We start from the raw sequence: 22,048 nt of genomic DNA on the forward strand, positions 1-22,048 counted from the left end.
GATTATGATTATGATGTTGAGCCAGCACCTGATTCAGTTCTTTATTGTTCACCTGAGAGAGAACATTTACAACAAAGAAGTTCTGGAGATCAGATATCTCAATCCAAATTAAAGCCAAAGTTTGAGATCTCAGACATAAGCATTGAAAACCAACCAAAACACTCTACACCAATAAAAGAAATGGCTCAAGGAAACAAAACTGATGTATACAACGCATTGTCCCCATGGGATGTTCCAGTAGCAGATCTGGATTACAAACTGTTAGATACAGTGGAAAAAGAAATTCTGAAAACATTGGATCCTGGAGAATGGCTTTGTGATGAAGTTATAGAAGAAGCCATAAGCAATTGTATCTGTCAGAGAAATCTCACAGAAAAGGTTTTGCTGTGTCCCACCTTCATTTACCAGAGTATGGTAAGAGGCGCAACAGACATATTTTACAGCTTTCTGGGGAGACATGTTGCTTTAACCCCTTAAGGACCAAACTTCTGGAATAAAAGGGAATCATGACATGTCACACATGTCATGTGTCCTTAAGGGGTTAAATAAAGACATTCTCTTTCTTCCTTTCAATACAGATGACTGGGGGCCTGGACAACACTGGTGCCTTTCTGTCATCATTTTCAACACCAAGAAGTAATTTTTTTAGATTCTATGAAAGTAAAAGGAAAAACAAAAGAACACGCTAATATTGTTTTATCAATTGCCGCTGCATGTTATCAGTTAGCAAACATATCTTTTGCCAAAGAGGAATGGACAGTATACCTTTGTGAAGATGCAGTGCAACAAGACAATAGTTTTGACTGTGGTGTCTACACTATATTAAATGCTTATTCTATAATCTCTGGAGATCAGTATCGTAATATTGTTAGTCAACTTGTTCGTAAATGGATTGCATTTAATGTAGCACAACACAAACAGTGTAACTGCAAACGACAAAACAGAAAAAAATTTAACAAAGGTTCATACAGTAAAAAACACAAAGCACTTCTACAAATGAACATGAATGCCAATGTCATCGTGAAGCCACTAGCTAACTACATATTAACTCTTGTACATAAGGACAGCAGCGGATGGTCTACGTGTGCCCAGAATACTTGCCCTGGAACATTTACCACAACTGAGTGCATGTTTTTTTGTTGCAATTGTCGCCAATGGCATCATGCATCTTGTCTGTTAGAAAAAGCATCAAAGCTCCCAATATATTACCTATGTCAACAGTGCTCAGGATAAGGGGTTCTGCTGCTGCTCCCCAGTGCACTTTCCCTCTCTTCCATATTTACCTTGTCATTTCCAAGAAAGCAGCTGTGGTCACAGGTTATTTCAGATGTACAATCTGATAATTAATTTTACCTGTAATAAACTTGAAAGCGACATGCATCAATAGAATTTTCTCAAACACTTTTATACAAGTATGTATATATATACACCAAACAATAAGGTATACAGGTATTGAAAAAAAACAATAATACATTGTCAAAATGAATATCCAATTACACTTATACTAGTAACAATTACAATGATATGGGATGTTGCGTCAAGAGTGCCTCCACAGATGGTGTTGGTGGGTTGGTACCTCCTCTCCCTTTATTGATGTCTCTCTGTCAGAACCAGGATGCAACAGGAACCAGACGCCCAACACCATCTGTGGAGGCACTCTTGACGCGACATTAATTCCATATCATTGTGAGTGTTACCAGTATAAGTGTAATTGGTAACACTGATAATCCCAATTAATCTCAATTTTAAAAATTGCCACTGAACTCGCAGAGTATGCCTGCAAAAGATTTACTTGATATGTTTTACGGTTCAGATTCCAAGTCTCATATTGCTTCCCATTATACTCAATGGGCATTCCATTGCATCATTTACCTGTCATTCCATAGAAAAGAGCTATAATCCCAGTTACTTTTCATTTTACAATCTACTGATGTACTTGGGGAACACCTGTGCTAAAGATGAATTTGCTACATTACACAGATTTACCTGCAAATGAGTTTATGTGTTGTCTCCCATTATAGTCTATGGGCATTCTCTTTAGTCATTCACCATTGTCATTCCATAGAAAACAATGATAATCCCACTTAATCTCAATTTCAAAAATTGCCACTGAACTCGCAGAGTATGCCTGCAAAATATTTACTTGATATGTTTCACGGTTCAGATTCCAAGTCACATATTGCTTCCCATTATAGTCTATGGGCATTCCATTGTATCATTTACCTGTCATTCCATACAAAAGAGCTATAATCCCAGTTACTTTTAATTTTACAATCTACTGCTGTACTTGGGGAACACCTGTGCTAAAGATGAATTTGCTACATTACACAGATTTACCTGCAAATGAGTTGATGTGTTGCCTCCCATTATAGTCTATGGGCATTCTCTTTAGTCATTCACCATTGTCATTCCATAGAAAACAATGATAATCCCACTTAATCTCAATTTCAAAAATTGCCACTGAACTCGCAGAGTATGCCTGCAAAATATTTACTTGATATGTTTCACGGTTCAGATTCCAAGTCACATATTGCTTCCCATTATAGACTATGGGCATTCCATTGTATCATTTACCTGTCATTCCATAGAAAAGAGCTATAATCCCAGTTACTTTTAATTTTACAATCTACTGCTGGACTTGGGGAACACCTGTGCTAAAGATGAATTTGCTACATTACACAGATTTACCTGCAAATGAGTTTATGTGTATCCTCCCATTATGGTCTATGGGCATTCTCTTTTGTCATTCACCATTGTCATTCCATAGAACACAATGATAATTCCACTTAATCTCAATTTCAAAAATTGACACTGAACTCGCAGAGTATGCCTGCAAAATATTTACTTGATATGTTTCACGGTTCAGATTCCAAGTCACATATTGCTTCCCATTATAGTCTATGGGCATTCCATTGTATCATTTACCTGTCATTCCATAGAAACGAGCTATAATCCCAGTTACTTTTAATTTTACAATCTACTGCTGTACTTGGGGAACACCTGTGCTAAAGATGAATTTGCTACATTACACAGATTTACCTGCAAATGAGTTGATGTGTTGCCTCCCATTATAGTCTATGGGCATTCTCTTTAGTCATTCACCATTGTCATTCCATAGAAAACAATGATAATCCCACTTAATCTCAATTTCAAAAATTGCCACTGAACTCGCAGAGTATGCCTGCAAAATATTTACTTGATATGTTTCACGGTTCAGATTCCAAGTCACATATTGCTTCCCATTATAGTCTATGGGCATTCCATTGTATCATTTACCTGTCATTCCATACAAAAGAGCTATAATCCCAGTTACTTTTAATTTTACAATCTACTGCTGGACTTGGGGAACACCTGTGCTAAAGATGAATTTGCTACATTACACAGATTTACCTGCAAATGAGTTGATGTGTTGCCTCCCATTATAGTCTATGGGCATTCTCTTTAGTCATTCACCATTGTCATTCCATAGAAAACAATGATAATCCCACTTAATCTCAATTTCAAAAATTGCCACTGAACTCGCAGAGTATGCCTGCAAAATATTTACTTGATATGTTTCACGGTTCAGATTCCAAGTCACATATTGCTTCCCATTATAGACTATGGGCATTCCATTGTATCATTTACCTGTCATTCCATAGAAAAGAGCTATAATCCCAGTTACTTTTAATTTTACAATCTACTGCTGGACTTGGGGAACACCTGTGCTAAAGATGAATTTGCTACATTACACAGATTTACCTGCAAATGAGTTTATGTGTATCCTCCCATTATGGTCTATGGGCATTCTCTTTTGTCATTCACCATTGTCATTCCATAGAACACAATGATAATTCCACTTAATCTCAATTTCAAAAATTGACACTGAACTCGCAGAGTATGCCTGCAAAATATTTACTTGATATGTTTCACGGTTCAGATTCCAAGTCACATATTGCTTCCCATTATAGTCTATGGGCATTCCATTGTATCATTTACCTGTCATTCCATAGAAACGAGCTATAATCCCAGTTACTTTTAATTTTACAATCTACTGCTGTACTTGGGGAACACCTGTGCTAAAGATGAATTTGCTACATTACACAGATTTACCTGCAAATGAGTTGATGTGTTGCCTCCCATTATAGTCTATGGGCATTCTCTTTAGTCATTCACCATTGTCATTCCATAGAAAACAATGATAATCCCACTTAATCTCAATTTCAAAAATTGACACTGAATCTGGAGAGTATTGTGGCAAAAGATTTATTTCATATGTGTAATAGTTTTGTCTCTAATTGAAATCTTTTGTTTCCATTATTCTCTATGGGCATTCCTTTTATGTCCATTATTCTCTATGGGCATTCCACTGCCTTATTAAAGTCTATGGGCATTCCAATCTGTCATTCCTTTTAGTATGTCCCTAATGCTGACCTAGCTGTGGGTCTGATTTAACACAGAGCTAGCTGAAATCAGCTATATTGTTGCCTTTCTTTTTTTCTCTGACGTTTCCTTTTACCATCAATTAAACTCTGATGGAATGTTACAAATTCTGCTACATAAGCCATGATGTGGGGCTTCCTTAAAGAGAAATGGATTTAGCCTCCAATACAGAAGATTGTGAAATTGTTTCAGATATTTTATAAAGGATACTATGATATCTAACCTGTGGACACACCGAAGAAATCCTTTATCCACATAGTGGTTAAATTAAAAGAGATTTCTGTAAAGAAATACAAGATAACTACTGAAAATCACTTATGACACAAACCTATTATAATTATAATTCTATATTTATTTAAATGCTCACAAATTATTTTCTTAGCTTCACTCAATACTTTTTATATGGGTATTAAAGAAAAATGGAGATAATATAAAATGTAAATGGATGGTTAATATATGAAGATAAAGGAGAATGTTATATATAAACTAACCCACTCCATGAATTAGCACTGAAGAATAGTGATGTCCCGAACTGTTCGCCGGCGAACATAGCTTGTTCGTGGCGAACGCGGCGGGCGAACATATGCGATGGTCGGTCCGCCCCCTATTCGTCATCATTGAGTAAACTTTGACCCTGTACCTCACAGTCAGCAGACACATTCCAGCCAATCAGCAGCAGACCCTCCCTCCCAGACCCTCCCACCTCCATGACAAATAGGGGGCGGACCGAACATCGCATATGTTCGCCCGCCGCGTTCGCCACGAACAAGCTATCAGTAGAAGTAAACAAGAATGAACCGTCATGGGGAAATTAGTGATACCTATTATAGTCAGAATAGATTTGACAGTATCCCGAAGTGTGCGTATCCCACTACAGGTCGACCAAATGTGGAGCAGGGACCCTTCCCCTGAGGCACACCTCCAACAGCAGGGTGATGTTCCTGGAAATATTTTGTGTACCTCGATGTGTGAATAGCATTTTGTCCACTTTAATATGCCATTAGGTGTGGTTAGCCATTTAGTGTCTGAGAGTAATTCGGCCACATCAGTTTCCCATTGCATCACTCCTGGTATTTTAAGGCTATATTACCCTCATTTCTTATAGCTAACGATATACATCTGCTTTCCTCATATGAGTAGGGTCTTCTTTACCGCTAGATATCTTCTTTCTATAATTGAAAAATGCAGAGTTTCACTCTGCACAACAAACAAGTTTTCTGTTGCATAGTTTCACTTCCTCGTCTGTTTGAAATGAGACTTGCTAGCCTTAATTTACTTTTCTGACGTTAAGATCCTGCATCTAAGGATGTTATTTCTACCTGCTTAGTTTTTTGTGCTGCTGTTTGCTTTGCTGGGAATCTTCTACAAACAGTAAGTTAACTCTTAATTCACTGAAGAAATTACTAATTAACACATTATTGTCATGCTTGTAATAACTAGCATGTAAGCCATCGATCAGATGAGCTATTGAAAATCCAGTAAAAAGAGGTAGAGGAGAAGATATTTCTCATCAAATATTTATATTGAAAACACAATTTAGTATGAATAACATCTAAAAAAAAAAAAAAATGTGAGAAATTAAGAAATTCTGTTATTTTCAAACTTCTGCAAGGTATTTTAACTGCAAATGTTTTAATGCAGTTAGCTTTTACTGCAATAAAACATACATATTTGTTTGCCGTGATGTTCATAGGGTACAGCTATCATGGTGTTTTGGAAAGTTACAGGATTAAATATAGGGCATGCCCATTTCAGACATTGAAATTTGTGATATTCGTTATGTTGCCTATGATACCATATGGTAGCCCAGGAAGGAAAATTACCCCTATCATGGCGTACCATTTGAAAAAAATAGACAACCAGGGGTATTCAAAATAGGGTATGTCCAGTCTTTTCTAGCAGCCACTTAGTCACAAACCCTCGCCAAAGTAAGTGTTCATATTTGTTTTTTGCATTCTTTTTTAAAAAACTACCCTTTCACTGGTGACATAATTGTCATAAGTTTTACTGCTTGTCTCACACATACAACAGTAATAATCTGTCTATCGTCTCCATCTATCTATCTATCATCTCCATCTGTATATCATCTCTATAATCTTTAGAACCTATATTTATCTAATCACTATCTCATATTATAAATATAATATTTAGATCTTGATCATTGTAAAAAAAAAATGTATATATGCTTTTGATTTAAAGAGACACTAGAGTCACAGAATCAACTTTAGCTTAATGGAGCAGTTTTGGTGCATAGATCATGCCTCTGAAGTCTTACTGCTCAGTTCTCTGCCATTTAGGAGTTAAATCAATTTTGTTTCTGATTATGCAGAACTAGCTACAACTCCCCTGTCTGTGACTGACACAGCCTACATACAGGGATTAACTAGGAATCACAAAGGATGCCAGTGCAAAAATCATAGAAGGGCCCCCTCTATACTCATACACATACACTGATATACACTCACTGACAGACACCCAGTTATTGACACACAAACTTTTTATCAAATTCTTATACACTCACTGACAAACATAGACACACATTCACCGAGACACACTGACTGACGCATTTTCTCACAGATTTGACACCCACTGACAGACACACACATTGGCAGACACATGCTCTCAGTGACAGACAGATGCTCTCATTGATTTGACACACATGCTGAAAGACACACATGCTGACAGACACACATGCTGACAGACACACATGCTGACAGACACACATGCTGACAGACACACACAAGCTGACAGACACACAAGCTGACAGACACACACATGCTGACGGGCACGCTCTCTGACGGGCACGCTCGCTGACGGGCACGCTCGCTGACGGGCTCGCTCGCTGACGGGCTGGCACGCTCGCTGACACGCTCGCTCGCTGACGGGCTCGCTCGCTCGCTGACACGCTCGCTCGCTGACACGCTCGCTCGCTGACACGCTTGCTCGCTGACACGCATGCTCGCTGACACACATGCTCGCTGAAACTCACTCACTAACACACACTCACTCACTAACACACACTCACTCACTAACACACTCACTCACTAACACACTCACTCACTAACACACTCACTCACTAACACACTCACTCACTCACTAACACACTCACTCACTCACTCACTAACACACACTCACTCACTCACTAACACACACTCACTCACTAACACACACTCCCTGTCAGACACATACACACCAATTTGACACAGACACAGTCACTCACTAATTGACACACACATTATGATTACATCTCTTTAGGAAAGCTTATGGCCTCCCAGACTAACCTCTACTTCACATACGTGTCCCTTGCACTCAGTAAGCACTTCCCGGGTACAGGAAACAGAAGCTCCTGTACCTCGGACCGGACGGAGCTTGGCCACGCTAAACTAGAGGTGGGGGGGTGGGGGGGAGAGAGAGCTAGCCAAGAGTGGGAGCAGGGGAGAAAGAGAGCTATACAAGAGAGGAAGGGGGGAAGAGAGACAAGATTGGGAGGGGGGAAGAGAGACCATGGAGGGAGGGAGGGGGGGAAGAGAGACCATGGAGGGAGGGAGGGGGGGGGGGAGAGACCATGGAGGGAGGGGGGGGGGAAGAGAGACCATGGAGGGAGGGAGGGGGGGGAAAGAGAGACCATGGAGGGAGGGGGGGAGAGAGACCATGGAGGGGGGGGGGGAAGAGAGACCATGGAGGGAGGGGGGAAGAGAGACCATGGAGGGAGGGAGGGGGGGAAGAGAGACCATGGAGGGAGGGGGGGGAAGAGAGACCATGGAGGGAGGGGGGGAAGAGAGACCATGGAGGGAGGGGGGGGAAGAGAGACCATGGAGGGAGGGGGGGGGAGAGAGACCATGGAGGGAGGGGGGGGAAGAGAGACCATGGAGGGAGGGAGGGGGAGACGAGAGACCATGGAGGGAGGGAGGGGGGGGAAGAGAGACCATGGAGGGAGGGAGTGGGGAAAGAGAGACCATGGAGGGAGGGAGGGGGGAGAGAGACCATGGAGGGAGGGAGGGGGGGAAGAGAGACGAGGGAGGGAGGGGGGGAAGAGAGACCATGGAGGGAGGGAGGGGGGGAAGAGAGACCATGGAGGGAGGGAGGGGGGGAAGAGAGACCATGGAGGGAGGGAGGGGGGGGAAGAGAGACCATGGAGGGAGGGAGGGAGGGAGGGAGGGGAAGAGAGACCATGGAGGGAGGGGGGGGAGAGAGACCATGGAGGGAGGGGGCGGAAGAGAGACCATGGAGGGAGGGAGGGGGGGCAAGAGAGACCATGGAGGGAGGGAGGGAGGGGGGAAGAGAGACCATGGAGGGAGGGAGGGAGGGGGGGAGAGAGACCATGGAGGGAGGGAGGGGGGGAAGAGAGACCATGGAGGGAGGGAGGGAGGGAGGGGGGGGGAATAGACCATGGAGGGAGGGAGGGAGGGAGGGGGGGAGAGAGACCATGGAGGGAGGGAGGGAGGGAGGGGGGGAGAGAGACCATGGAGGGAGGGAGGGGGGGGAGAGAGACCATGGAGGGAGGGGGGGAAGAGAGACCATGGAGGGAGGGAGGGGGGGGAAGAGAGACCATGGAGGGAGGGAGGGGGGGAAGAGAGACCATGGAGGGAGGGAGGGGGGGAGAGAGACCATGGAGGGAGGGAGGGGGGGAAGAGAGACCATGGAGGGAGGGAGGGGGGGAGAGAGACCATGGAGGGAGGGAGGGGGGGAAGAGAGACCAGGGAGGGAGGGAGGGAGGGGGGGGAAGAGAGACCATGGAGGGAGGGAGGGGGGGAAGAGAGACCATGGAGGGAGGGAGGGGGGGGAAGAGAGACCATGGAGGGAGGGAGGGGGGGAAGAGAGACCATGGAGGGAGGGAGGGGGGGAGAGAGACCATGGAGGGAGGGAGGGGGGGGAGAGAGACCAGGGAGGGAGGGAGGGAGGGGGGGAAGAGAGACCATGGAGGGGGGAGGGGGGGAAGATAGACCATGGAGGGAGGGAGGGGGGGGAAGAGAGACCATGGAGGGAGGGAGGGGAAGAGAGACCATGGAGGGAGGGAGGGGGGGGAAGAGAGACCATGGAGGGAGGGGGGGAAGATAGACCATGGAGGGAGGGAGGGGGGGAAGAGAGACCATGGAGGGAGGGAGGGAGGGAGGGGAAGAGAGACCATGGAGGGAGGGAGGAGGGGAAGAGAGACCATGGAGGGAGGGAGGAGGGGAAGAGAGACCATGGAGGGAGGGGGGGAGAGAGACCATGGAGGGAGGGAGGGGGCGGAAGAGAGACCATGGAGGGAGGGAGGGGGGGCAAGAGAGACCATGGAGGGAGGGAGGGGGGGAAGAGAGACCATGGAGGGAGGGAGGGAGGGGGGGAGAGAGACCATGGAGGGAGGGAGGGGGGGAAGAGAGACCATGGAGGGAGGGAGGGGGGGAAGAGAGACCATGGAGGGAGGGAGGGAGGGGGGGAGAGACCATGGAGGGAGGGAGGGAGGGGGGGGGAGAGAGACCATGGAGGGAGGGAGGGAGGGGGGGAGAGAGACCATGGAGGGAGGGAGGGGGGGAAGAGAGACCATGGAGGGAGGGAGGGGGGAAGAGAGACCATGGAGGGAGGGAGGGGGGGAAGAGAGACCATGGAGGGAGGGAGGGGGGGAGAGAGACCATGGAGGGAGGGAGGGGGGGAAGAGAGACCAGGGAGGGAGGGAGGGAGGGGGGGAAGAGAGACCATGGAGGGGGGAGGGGGGGAAGAGAGACCATGGAGGGAGGGAGGGGGGGGAAGAGAGACCATGGAGGGAGGGAGGGAGGGAGGGGGGAAAGAGAGACCATGGAGGGAGGGAGGGGGGAAGAGAGACCATGGAGGGAGGGAGGGGGGAGAGAGACCATGGAGGGAGGGAGGGAGGGGGGGAAGAGAGACCATGGAGGGAGGGAGGAAGGGAGGGAGGGGAGGGAAGAGAGACCATGGAGGGAGGGAGGGGGAAGGGGGGGAAGAGAGACCATGGAGGGAGGGAGGGGGGAGGGGGGAGAAGAGAGACCATGGAGGGAGGGAGGGGGGAAGGGGGGGGAAGAGAGACCATGGAGGGAGGGATGGGGGAGGGGGGGAAGAGAGACCATGGAGGGAGGGAGGGGGGAGGGGGGGGAAGAGAGACAATGGAGGGAGGGAGGGGGGGAAGAGAGACCATGGAGGGAGGGAGGGAGGGGGGGAAGAGAGACCATGGAGGGAGGGAGGGGGGAAGAGAGACCATGGAGGGAGGGAGGGGGGGAAGAGAGACCATGGAGGGAGGGAGGGGGGGGGAAGAGAGACCATGGAGGGAGGGAGGGGGGAGGGGGGGGGAAGAGAGACCATGGAGGGAGGGAGGGGGGAGGGGGGAAGAGAGACCATGGAGGGAGGGAGGGGGGAGGGGGGGGAAGAGAGACCATGGAGGGAGGGAGGGGGGGGGGGGGAAGAAAGACCATGGAGGGAGGGAGGGAGGGAGGGGGGAAGAGAGACCATGGAGGGAGGGAGGGAGGGAGGGGGGGAAGAGAGACCATGGAGGGAGGGAGGGGGGGAAGAGAGACCATGGAGGGAGGGAGGGGGGGAAGAGAGACCATGGAGGGAGGGAGGGGGGGAAGAGAGACCATGGAGGGAGGGAGGGGGGGAAGAGAGACCATGGAGGGAGGGAGGGAGGGGGGAAGAGAGACCATGGAGGGAGGGAGGGAGGGAGGGAGGGGGAGAGAGACCATGGAGGGAGGGAGGGAGGGGGAGAGAGAGACCATGGAGGGAGGGAGGGGGAGAGAGACCATGGAGGGAGGGAGGGAGGGAGGGGGAGAGAGACCATGGAGGGAGGGAGGGAGGGAGGGGGAGAGAGACCATGGAGGGAGGGAGGGGGAGAGAGACCATGGAGGGAGGGAGGGGGAGAGAGACCATGGAGGGAGAGAGGGGGAGAGAGACCATGGAGGGAGGGAGAGACCATGGAGGGAGGGAGGGAGGGAGGGAGGGAGAGACCATGGAGGGAGGGAGGGAGGGAGAGACCATGGAGGGAGGGAGGGAGGGAGGGAGGGAGGGGGAGAGAGACCATGGAGGGAGGAGGGGGGAAGAGATCACTAGCAGGAGGTGGGGGGTGAGGAGAGACCATTAATTGAAAGGGGGGGGAGAAGAGGAGAGTCCACTAATGGGGTGAGGGAGAGGAGAGACCACTAAGGGAGAGTTCGAAGAGATGAGGGGAGGGGAGGGTAGGAGAGAGCGCTAAGGGACAGGAGGGGAGAGCACTACAGAAAATGGGGCAGGGAGATCACTTGGGGGGGGCATGAGAGAGGAGAGACCAATAAGGGATGGGGTGGGGGAGAAGAGACCAATAACGGACAGGGGAGAGTTCTAAGGGATGGGAGAGCTCGAAGGGCAGGGCAGCGCAATAAGGGACAGTGGGGCAGGATACAGCATAGAGACATAGACATAGAAACATAGAATGTGACGGCAGATAAGAACCATTCGGCCCATCTAGTCTGCTCAATAATTTATTTTGAAATACTTTTAATTAGTCCCTGGCCTTATCTTAAGTCTAGGGTATCCTATTATGTCTATCCCACGCATGTTTGAACTCCCTCACTGTGTTAACCTCTACCACTTCAGCTGGAAGGCTATTCCATGCATCCACTACCCTCTCAGTAAAGTAATACTTCCTGATATTATTTTTAAACCTTTGCCCCTCTTATTTAAGACTATGTCCTCTTGTTGTGGTAGTTTTTCTTCTTTTAAATATAATCTCCTCCTTTACTGTGTTGATTCCCTTTATGTATTTAAATGTTTCTATCATATCCCCCTGTCTCGTCTTTCCTCCAAACTATACGTGTTAAGTTCCTTTAACCTTTCCTAGTAAGTTTTATCCAGCAATCCATGAACCAGTTTTGTAGCCCTTCTCTGAACTGTTTCTAGAGTATCAATATCCTTCTGAAGATATGGTCTCCAGTACTGCGTACAATACTCCAAGTGAGGTCTCACCAGTGTTCTGTACAATGGCATGATCACTTCTCTTTCTACTGCTACCTCTCCCTATACAACCAAGCTTTCTGCTAGCATTTCCTGCTCCTCTATTACATTGTCTTCCTACTTTTAAGTCATCTGAAATAATTACTCCTAAATCCCTTTCCTCAGATGTTGAGGTTAATAGGGTATCAAATATTCTATATGCTGCCCTTGGGTTTTTACGCCCATGATGCATTATTTTGCACTTATCCACATTAAATGTCAGTTGCCACAGCTCTGACCATTTTTCTAGTTTACCTAAATAATTTGCCATTTGGCTTATCCCTCCTGGAACATCAACCCTGTTACATATCTTATCGGATCATCAGCAAAAGCCGTAAGGGACAGGAGGGGAGAGGAGAGCACTAATGGGCAGGAGGGTAGAACTCTAAGAGACAGGAGGAGAGAGCACTACAGGAAAGGGGGCAGGGAGAACACTGAAGGAGGAGGGGGGGAACATTAGAGAGGAGAGACCAATTAGGGACAGGGTGGGGAAAAGAGACCAATAACGGACAGGGTAGAACTCTAAGGGATGGGAGGGGAGAGCTCTAAGGGACAGTGGGGCAGGGAGAGCAATAAGGCACAGTAAGGGACAGGAGAGGAGAGCACTGAGGGAAAGAGGCCAGGGAGATCACTAAGGGACAGTGGTGCAGGGGAGAGCACTAAGGGACAGAAGGGAAGAAAGGCTGAAGAAGGAGGGAAAGAGAAGCAAAAAGGGGCTGGTAGGACTCAGCCCCTATCCTACCCCACAAACTCTCTATTTCACACTACACACACAATGCATCCATTACACACTGCATTCCTTACACACAGAAACACACCATGCTTCCCTTACACACAGAGAAACACACAATGCATCCATTACACACAGCATTAGTGATGTCGCGAACACTAAATTTTCGGTTTGCGAACAGCAAACGGAAACTTCTGCAAACGTTCGCGAACCGCCATTGACTTCAATGGGGCAGGCAAATTTTAAAACCCACAGGGACTGTTTCTGGCCACAAAAGTGATGGAAAAGTTGTTTCAAGGGGACTAACCTTGACTGTGGCATGCCGGAGGGGTATCCATGGCAAAACTCCCATGGAAAATTACACAGTTGATGCAGATTCTGGTTTTAATCCATAAAGGGCAGAAATCACCTAACATTCCTAAATCACAATGGATATGGATTGACACCTGACCTATGACATATTGACACCTTGACATATGGATTGACACCTGTCCTCAGAGACCCTGATACACACTGACACAGAGCAGAATAGGGACTGTTCCCCCTACATAGGGTCACTTGGCAGATATGGATTGACACCTATCCTAAGGATCCCTGATACACACTGACACAGAGCAGAATAGAGACTGTGCCCTAAAACATTGCGGCTTGAACCCTAGTTGGTGGCGGATAAGTCACGCAAGTCAACCGTCATTCAGAGCTAAAATACAGCGTGTGGACCATTTTTAGCCCAAGGCAGCTCATCTCATCAGGCCTTTTTTAGTCGAATGTATCGCCCACTGTCAGTCCCTTCGGAATCCATCCCTCATTCATCTTAATAAAGGTGAGGTAATCTAGACTTTTTTGACCTAGGCGACTTCTCTTCTCAGTGACAATACCTCCTGCTGCACTGAAGGTCCTTTCTGACAGGACACTTGAAGCGGGCCAGGCCAGAAATTCTATCGCAAATTGGGATAGCTCAGGCCACAGGTCAAGCCTGCACACCCAGTAGTGAAGGGGTTCATCGCTCCTCAGAGTGTCGATATCTGCAGTTAAGGCGAGTTAGTCTGCTACCTGTCGGTCGAGTAGTTCTCTGAGGGTGGATCCCGAAGGGCTGTGGCGATGCGTAGGACTTAAAAAGCTCCGCATGTCCTCCATCAACAACACGTCTTTAAAGCGTCCTGTCCTTGCCGGCACGGTCCCCTGTTAGATTCCCGTTGTGCTGTGACATCACCCTTATACGCTGTGTAAAGCATACTTTTTAATTTATTTAGCAAATGCAAATTGTTGTAATTTGGTAACATTTCCGCCACTTTCTGCTTATACCGGGGGTCTAGTAGCGTGGACATCCAGTACAGGTCGTTCTCCTTCAGCCTTTTTATACGAGGGTCCCTCAACAGGCACGACAGCATGAAAGACCCCATTTGCACAAGGTTGGATGCCGAGCTACTCATTTCCCGTTCCTCCTCCTCAGTGATGTCAATGAAGGTATGTTCTTCCCCCCCAGCCACGTACAACACCACGGGTACCAGATAGGTGACAACGAGCACCCTGGGATGCCTGTTGTGGTTGGTCTCCTCCTCGTCAAAGCCACATTCCTCCTCTGACTCCTCTTCCTCACAATCCTCTTCCAGCGTTGCCGCAGGTCCAGCAAGCGATGCTGATAAGGCTGTTTCTGGTGGTGATGGTGACCACAACTCTTCCTCTTCCTCTTCACGCTCGTCTACGGCCTGATCCAGCACTCTTCGCAGGGCACGCTCCAGGAAGAAAACAAATGGTATGATGTCGCTGATGGTGCCTTCGGTGCGACTGACTAGGTTTGTCACCTCCTCAAAAGGACGCATGAGCCTACAGGCATTGCGCATGAGCGTCCAGTAACGTGGCAAAAAAATTCTAGCACCCCGGTCATACAAATATTCATTAACGGCTTTTTCTTGTTGGAGCAGGCGGTCGAACATTAGGAGTGTTGAATTCCAATGTGTCGGGCTGTCGCAAATCAAGCGCCTCACTGGCATGTTGTTTCGCCACTGGATATCGGCAAAGTGCGCCATGGTTGTGTAGGAATGCCTGAAATGGCCACACACCTTCCTGGCCTGCTTCAGGACGTCCTGTAAGCCTGTGTACTTATGTACAAAGCGTTGTACGATCAGATTACACACATGTGCCATGCACGGCACATGTGTCAACTTGCCCAACTTCAATGCCGCCAACAAATTTGTTCCGTTGTCACAAACCACTTTGCCGATATCCAGTTGCTGCGGAGTCAGACACTTTTCCACCTGTGCATTCAGGGCGGACATGAGTGCTTGTCCGGTGTGACTCTATGCTTTCAAGCAAGTCAAACCCAACACGGCGTGACACTGCCGTATCCGGGATGTGGAATAGTACCTGGGGAGCTGGGGGGGTGCCGTTGATATGGAGCAAGACGCAGCATCAGAATAGGACTCAGCCGAGGAGGTTATGGAAGAGGATGGAGTAGGAGGAGTAGAGGAGGTGGCAGCAGGCCTGCCTGCAAGTCGTGGCGGTGTCAACTCCTCTGCAGACCCACGCATTCCATGCTTGGCAGCCGTCAGCAGGTTTACCCAATGCGCAGTGTAGGTGATATACCTGCCCTGACCATGCTTTGCAGACCAGGTATCAGTGGTCAGATGGACCCTTGCCCCAACACTGTGTGCCAGACATGCCATTACTTCCTTTTGCACAATTGAGTACAGGTTGGGGATTGCCTTTTGTGAAAAGAAATTTCTGCCGGGTACCTTCCACTGCGGTGTCCCAATAGCTACAAATTTTTTGAACGCCTCAGACTCCACCAGCTTGTATGGTAAAAGCTGGCGTGCTAATAGTTCGGACAAGCCAGCTGTCAGACGCTGGGCAAGGGGGTGACTTTCTGACATTGGCTTCTTACGCTCAAACATGTCCTTGACAGACACCTGACTGTGGGCAGATGAGCGGGAACTGCTCAAGGCTAGAGACGGAGTGGCGGATGGTTGAGAGGGGGCAAGGAGGACAGCAGTGGTTGACGTGGCTGAAGATGCTGGACCAGGAGGAGGATGGCGGCTTTGAGGTTTCCGTGCTTCTTGTACTCATGTGTTGATCCCATAGGCGTTTGATGTGCGATCATGTGCCTACGCAAAGCAGTTGTACCTAGGTGGGTGTTGGACTTCCCACGACTCAGTTTCTTTTGGCACAGATTGCAAATGGCATCGCTGTTTTCAGAGGCAGACACACAAAAGAAATGCCACACTGCAGAGCTCTGCAATTACGGCATTCTGGTGGTGGACACAGCATGCGTTGATTGGCATGCTGTCGGGCTGACCCCGGGTGCCGATGCATATTGTCTGACTGTGCCACTAGCTCCTTCCGACGACCTCCCCCTGCTTCCAACTCGTCTCCTCCTCCTCCTCTCTGTCTCCCCATCTGAACTTTCCCCCTGTTCTTCTTCTTGCCGAGCAGGCACCCACGTGACATCCATGGACGCATCGTCATCATCAACCGCTTCACTTGTATCTGACAACTCAGCAAAGGAAGCAGCAGCGGGTACAACATCATCATCACACCATACGTCCATGTGTGTAATGCTGCCTGCCTGAGACATATCCCTGTTATCTACATCCTCTGGCAATAATGGTTGCGCATCACTCATTTCTTCAAACGGATGTGTGAATAACTCCTCTGACATACCAAGAGAAGCGGCTGTAGTGCTAGTTTTGGTGGTGGCGGCAGGCGGGTGAGTGGTATCTTGAGAGGTGCCCGAAGCTAAGCTGGAGGAGGATGGTGCATCAAGGTTCCGAGCGGAAGCTGAAGAAGATTGGGTGTCCTGTGTTAGCCAGTCAGCTATGTCCTCAGAACTTTTCAAGTTCAGGGTACGTGGCCTTTGAAAACTGGGCATTATTCTAGGGCCAAAGGGAATCACAGCACCACGACCACGATGGCCCCTGCGGGCCAATGCCATATTGCCATATTGCCACAGCTCTATTATCATAACTATATTTCTCAGTACTTGATAACATTGTACACTTTGTCAAATGTTCTTAAAAGCCTCAGTAAAACATCATTAGTAATTAAACTGGATCTAACATAATGGGACTGCAATAGGAAATCATTGTGTTGTAGTGTAGAAGGATTAGTACGCTTGATACAAACATTTAACATAGTGCCTTGGCTTAAGGCATCCATTACACACTTCGCACAATTGAAGGGAAAAAATTGTCTGCTGATGTGGAATTTGTTGGCTTGTGTCATGTAGACAGAAATGTTTGTAAAAATACACTGCCTTCATTCATGCATATTAATTCATCACTACACACGCATACCTGTATTCTCATTCACACCTAACGTATACACCCCTGTTTCCATACACATTAATATGTCATTGACACTCCTTGAATAATAAAATAAAAAAAATTTTTAGTGCAGTTGAGATTGCGAGTAAGTTGTAGGCCTAGCTACTAATGTAAGGATTTAAACATGTTTCATTTCAATATTATCATTATCTAAGCAGTAATTGACCAATTTTTACCTGAGGTGACTGCAATGATACGCTCAATTGACATTGTTTTGCTGTCTCACATTTCTTATCTTGTGTTCTAGCTTTTCACCAGAACATCATCAAAAAAAGTTTGAGATCCAGTGAAAATATAAGATATTGACCTCATTGTTTGCAAAGGGGTTGGAGCATGAAAACATGGATGCTGTAGAAAGCGTAGATAATGCCATGGTCCTCTCTGTCCCTCCGCTGTGTAAGGATGACAAGTACCATGTCTTCATCAGCTACAGCAGCGGAGACTCCATCTGGGTTGATGATCTCATTCATAAACTAGAGGACATGTACCCACGTTTAAAGATCTGCTATCATGAGAGGGACTTTCTTCCAGGAAAAACCATCATAGACAATATGGTTGATTGCATCCAGAGCAGTCAAAAGACTGTGGTAGTGCTGAGTCCTGATTTTGTTCGTAGTCGTTGGTGTCTATTTGAGGCCAATCTTTCTATCTTCAGGGACTGCATGGTACAAAAAGCAATTATCCCAATACTGTTGAAGCCATGTACGGTTCCTATTCATCTTAGTCCCCTGACCTACTTGGAGGCTGAAGATGAAAAGTTCTTTGAGAGGTTGTCCCAAGTCTTGTTAACTTCCAATGAACAGATGTCACACTCTACATTAGTCCATATTCAACCTAGTGTCTTGTATAATGGAAAGACCATTCTCACAATGCCTGCAATCAACGATGGAAGTGAACAGTGGGAGCATGGCATGTACTCCAGTGCTTCAATACCTGATCAACTAAGAGCATTTGTGCATGATGCTGAACTTTATAAAAAAGCTATTGAAATAATTAATAATATTAATCCTTCTAATTCATGTCTTCGTTTTACAACATGCAAAGTACTGCTTTGCATTCTCCTTTTTATTCTAGCAAGTGGCATTTTGGCTTTTGGTTTAGCATCATTCGTCACTTTTTACGAGCATTTTAATCCTGATCATCATATTCCAGATATAGGTTCTATAATAGTCATATGTTTCCCATTTGTTATGATCAGTGTTATCTTTATCCCTGCTGCATGTACCATGGTCATATGTTGGAGATCAAAAAAGGCCAAGAATATGTCACGAGAAATGGCTTTGAAAACTGGTCAGGCAAACCTTATTCTGACAAAGGCTTCTATCCTTGCTGGTTGTCCTTCTAGATCTCAGCTATTCTTTGTGTATGTCTCGCTACATGAATGCATGCAAGTATTTGATATCACCTTTGGTGGTGAAAGAGCAGTATCCACAGCAATATGGGAAAAGGCTGTTGTCAACTACTCATCTGATTATGCATGTTGCTTGGCCAAAAAACATTTTCCCTTCAACAGTAGAGATCCTCCTGGACATTTAGACGATTGGTTATGCTTCTGTCAGTATGTAGCAGAACGACAAAAATAATTAAGTTAAGAAACAGTACTTTGTATACTTGGACATTTGGATTTAAAAAAATTCCCCCAAAACAGGTGGCTTTATGCAAATTATTAAAAGACAGTAAGCTGGATATAGCTTTTATCCAGGAAACTTATTGGATATATTCTCCTACTACAGCGGATCCCAAAGTGTGGGTCGCAACCCACTGGTGGGTCGCAGGGCGATTCCCAGTGGGTCGCGCTGACCCACACATCCAGGGCCGCTGGGGAGTCAGGCAAGCAGACTGACACCAGGAGGGAGCCCGGCGGCTTGCCCTGTATGCCGCCGGGCTCCCTCCAGTGAGACTGCCCAGCAGCTCCGGTCTGCAGCCCTGCCGGGTGCAGAGCTGCAGACCGTGTGATAGAAGTCTCGCGAGCTCCCAGAGCGTTACCATGGCAACACTCTGGGAGCTCGCAAGACTTTTATTACACGGTCTGCAGCTCAGCACCCGACGGAGCTGCAGACCGGAGTGTTAACCCACCGGATCACCAGGGAGACACTGGACCACCAGGGATGTTTAAAGAAGGTAGGGCACAGAGCCAAAACAATGCCCCCACCCCAATTTAACCCCTTCTCTGCATGCCCTCCCCCCCACTGTAACCCCTTCTCTGCCTGCCCACCTCCCCCCTCCACTGTAACCCCTTCTCTGCCTGCCTTCCCCCCCGTAACCCCTTCTCTGCCTGCCCTCCCCCCCACTGTAACCCCTTCTCTGCCTGCCCACCTCACCCCTCCACTGTAACCCCTTCTCTGTCTGCCCTCCTCCCTCCCAATGTAACCCCTTCTCTGTCTGCCCTCCTCCCTCCCACTGTAACCCCTTCTCTGCCTGCCCCCTCCCCCCTCCACTGTAACCCCTTCTCTGCCTGCCCTCCCCCCACTGTAACCCCTTCTCTGCCTGCCCTCCCCCCCACTGTAACCCCTTCTCTGCCTGCCCCCCTCCCCCACTGTAACCCCTTCTCTGCCTGCCCTCCCCCCACTGTAACCCCTTCTCTGCCTGCCCTCCTCCCCCCCAATGTAACCCCTTCTCTGCCTGCCCTCCTCCCTCCCACTGTAACCCCTTCTCTGCCTGCCCTCCCCCCCTGTAACCTCTTCTCTGCCTACCCCCCCACTCTAACCCCTTCTCTGCCTACCATCCCCACTGTAACCCCTTCTCTCCTTGCCCCTTCCCCCACTGTAACCCCTTCTCTGCCTACCCCCACTGTAACCCCTTCTCTGCCTACCCCCCACTGTAACCCCTTCTCTCCCATCCCCCCACTGTAACCCCTTCTCTCCCTGCCCCTCTCCCCACACTGTAACCTTTTCTCCCCCTGCCCCCCCACTGTCGCCTTTTCTCCCCCTGCCCCCCCACACTGTAACCCTTTCTCCTTCTGCCTGCCTACTGTAACCCTTTCTCCTTCTGCCTGCCCACTGTAACCTTTTCTCCCCCTGCCCCCCCACTGTCACCTTTTCTCCCCCTGCCCCCCCCACACTGTAACCCTTTCTCCTTCTGCCTGCCTACTGTAACCCTTTCTCCTTCTGCCTGCCCACTGTAACCCTTTCTCCCCCTGCCCGCCCACTGTAACCCTTTCTCACACTGCCCCCACACTGTTACCAGTACACTCACTCCCTCACCTCCTGTCTCTGCGTGTCCTTTTGTGTCAGTGTGTGTGTGTATTTGTGTGTCTGTGTGTATCTTTGTACATGAGTGTCTGTGTATCTGTGTGTGGGAAACTAAGTGTCATTGTGTGTATCGCTGTGTCAATGTGTGTATTTGTGTCTCTCTGTGTGTGTGTATACACTGCACACATACTCCATATAAAAAACATGCTTACATTGAAACACACATTGTGTATATGTGTATTTTATAAACACAATATACACACACTGCATCCACTACACACACACACTGCAATCAAACGCAAACATTACATACAAACACACCCCTGCATTAAAACACTAAAATGATCTACAAACACCCCTTCATTAAAACACCAACACTGCACACAAAAAGCACACCTGCATTTAAAGTCATACACTACATATACAAACACCCCTGCATTCAGATGCAAACATAACAAACAAGTACACCACTACATTCCAATTGCAACAGTACATACAAATACACTCATACATGCACACATATACTTAATACAAAAACATGATTACATTCAAACACTGCTCACAAATCTAACCCTGCAATGATGTGCAAATGGTAGATCTCCATCTGGCATATTATTGTTGAAGTTCTCCGACAGATGGAGATCTACCTTTTGGCCAGAAAACATACTTGCACCACGTTCCTCTCTACATTAGTTCCACCACTAGGATAATCAACGTGAGGTGCCTGGATGAAAGAGCAGGACAACAACATTTCTGATTCTGAGTCTGTGAGTAAGCAGTTGTATGTCTCTAAAACTGATTGCCATGATGTGTAAAGTTTCTGCCTCTAAAACTGCCATGATATATCAAAAGCATGCCTCTAAAACTGCCATGTTATGCCAATTTTATGCATCTAAAGCTGATTGCCATGGTGTGCCAATTTTATGCATCTGACTGTTTGCCATGGTGTGCCAATTGAATGCTTCTGAAGCTGATTGGCATGATGTGCCAAGTTTATGCATCTAAAAGTGGTTGCCATGATATGCCAAGTTTATGCATCTAAAGCTGATTGCCATGGTGTGCCAAGTTTATGTATTTAAAGCTGTCATGATGTTCCAATTGTATGCATCTAAAACTGATTGCCATGATGTACCAATTTTATGCATCTAAAACTGATTGCAATGGTATGCCAATTGCATGCTTCTGAAGCTGATTGCCATGGTGTGCCAATTGGATGCATCTAAAGCGGATTGCTATAGTTTGCCAATTATATGCTTCTAAAGCGGTTTTCCATGGTGTGCCAATTGTATGCCTCTGAAGCTGATTGCCATGGTGTACCAATTTTATGCATCTAAAGCTGATGGCAATGGTATGCCAATTGTATGCATCTAAAGCGGATTGCCATGGTGTGCCAATTGTATGCATCTAAAGCGGATTTCCACGGTGTGCCA

At 47.5% G+C, this 22,048-nt stretch overlaps 1 protein-coding gene across 1 annotated transcript; it reads left to right on the top strand.

The window, feature by feature from the left end:
- The first annotated feature begins 5,715 nt into the window (after positions 1-5,715).
- On the top strand, positions 5,716-19,010 carry LOC134575047 (uncharacterized). The gene is made up of 2 exons (XM_063434184.1): positions 5,716-5,793; positions 17,675-19,010. Exon 2 carries the CDS (start codon positions 17,769-17,771, stop codon positions 19,008-19,010), a length of 1,242 nt encoding a protein of 413 aa, XP_063290254.1. The 5' UTR covers positions 5,716-5,793; positions 17,675-17,768.
- Positions 19,011-22,048: the final 3,038 nt, after the last annotated feature.

Source organism: Pelobates fuscus, chromosome 10 (genome assembly GCF_036172605.1).
Source record: "Pelobates fuscus isolate aPelFus1 chromosome 10, aPelFus1.pri, whole genome shotgun sequence".
NCBI classification, from domain to species: domain Eukaryota; kingdom Metazoa; phylum Chordata; class Amphibia; order Anura; family Pelobatidae; genus Pelobates; species Pelobates fuscus.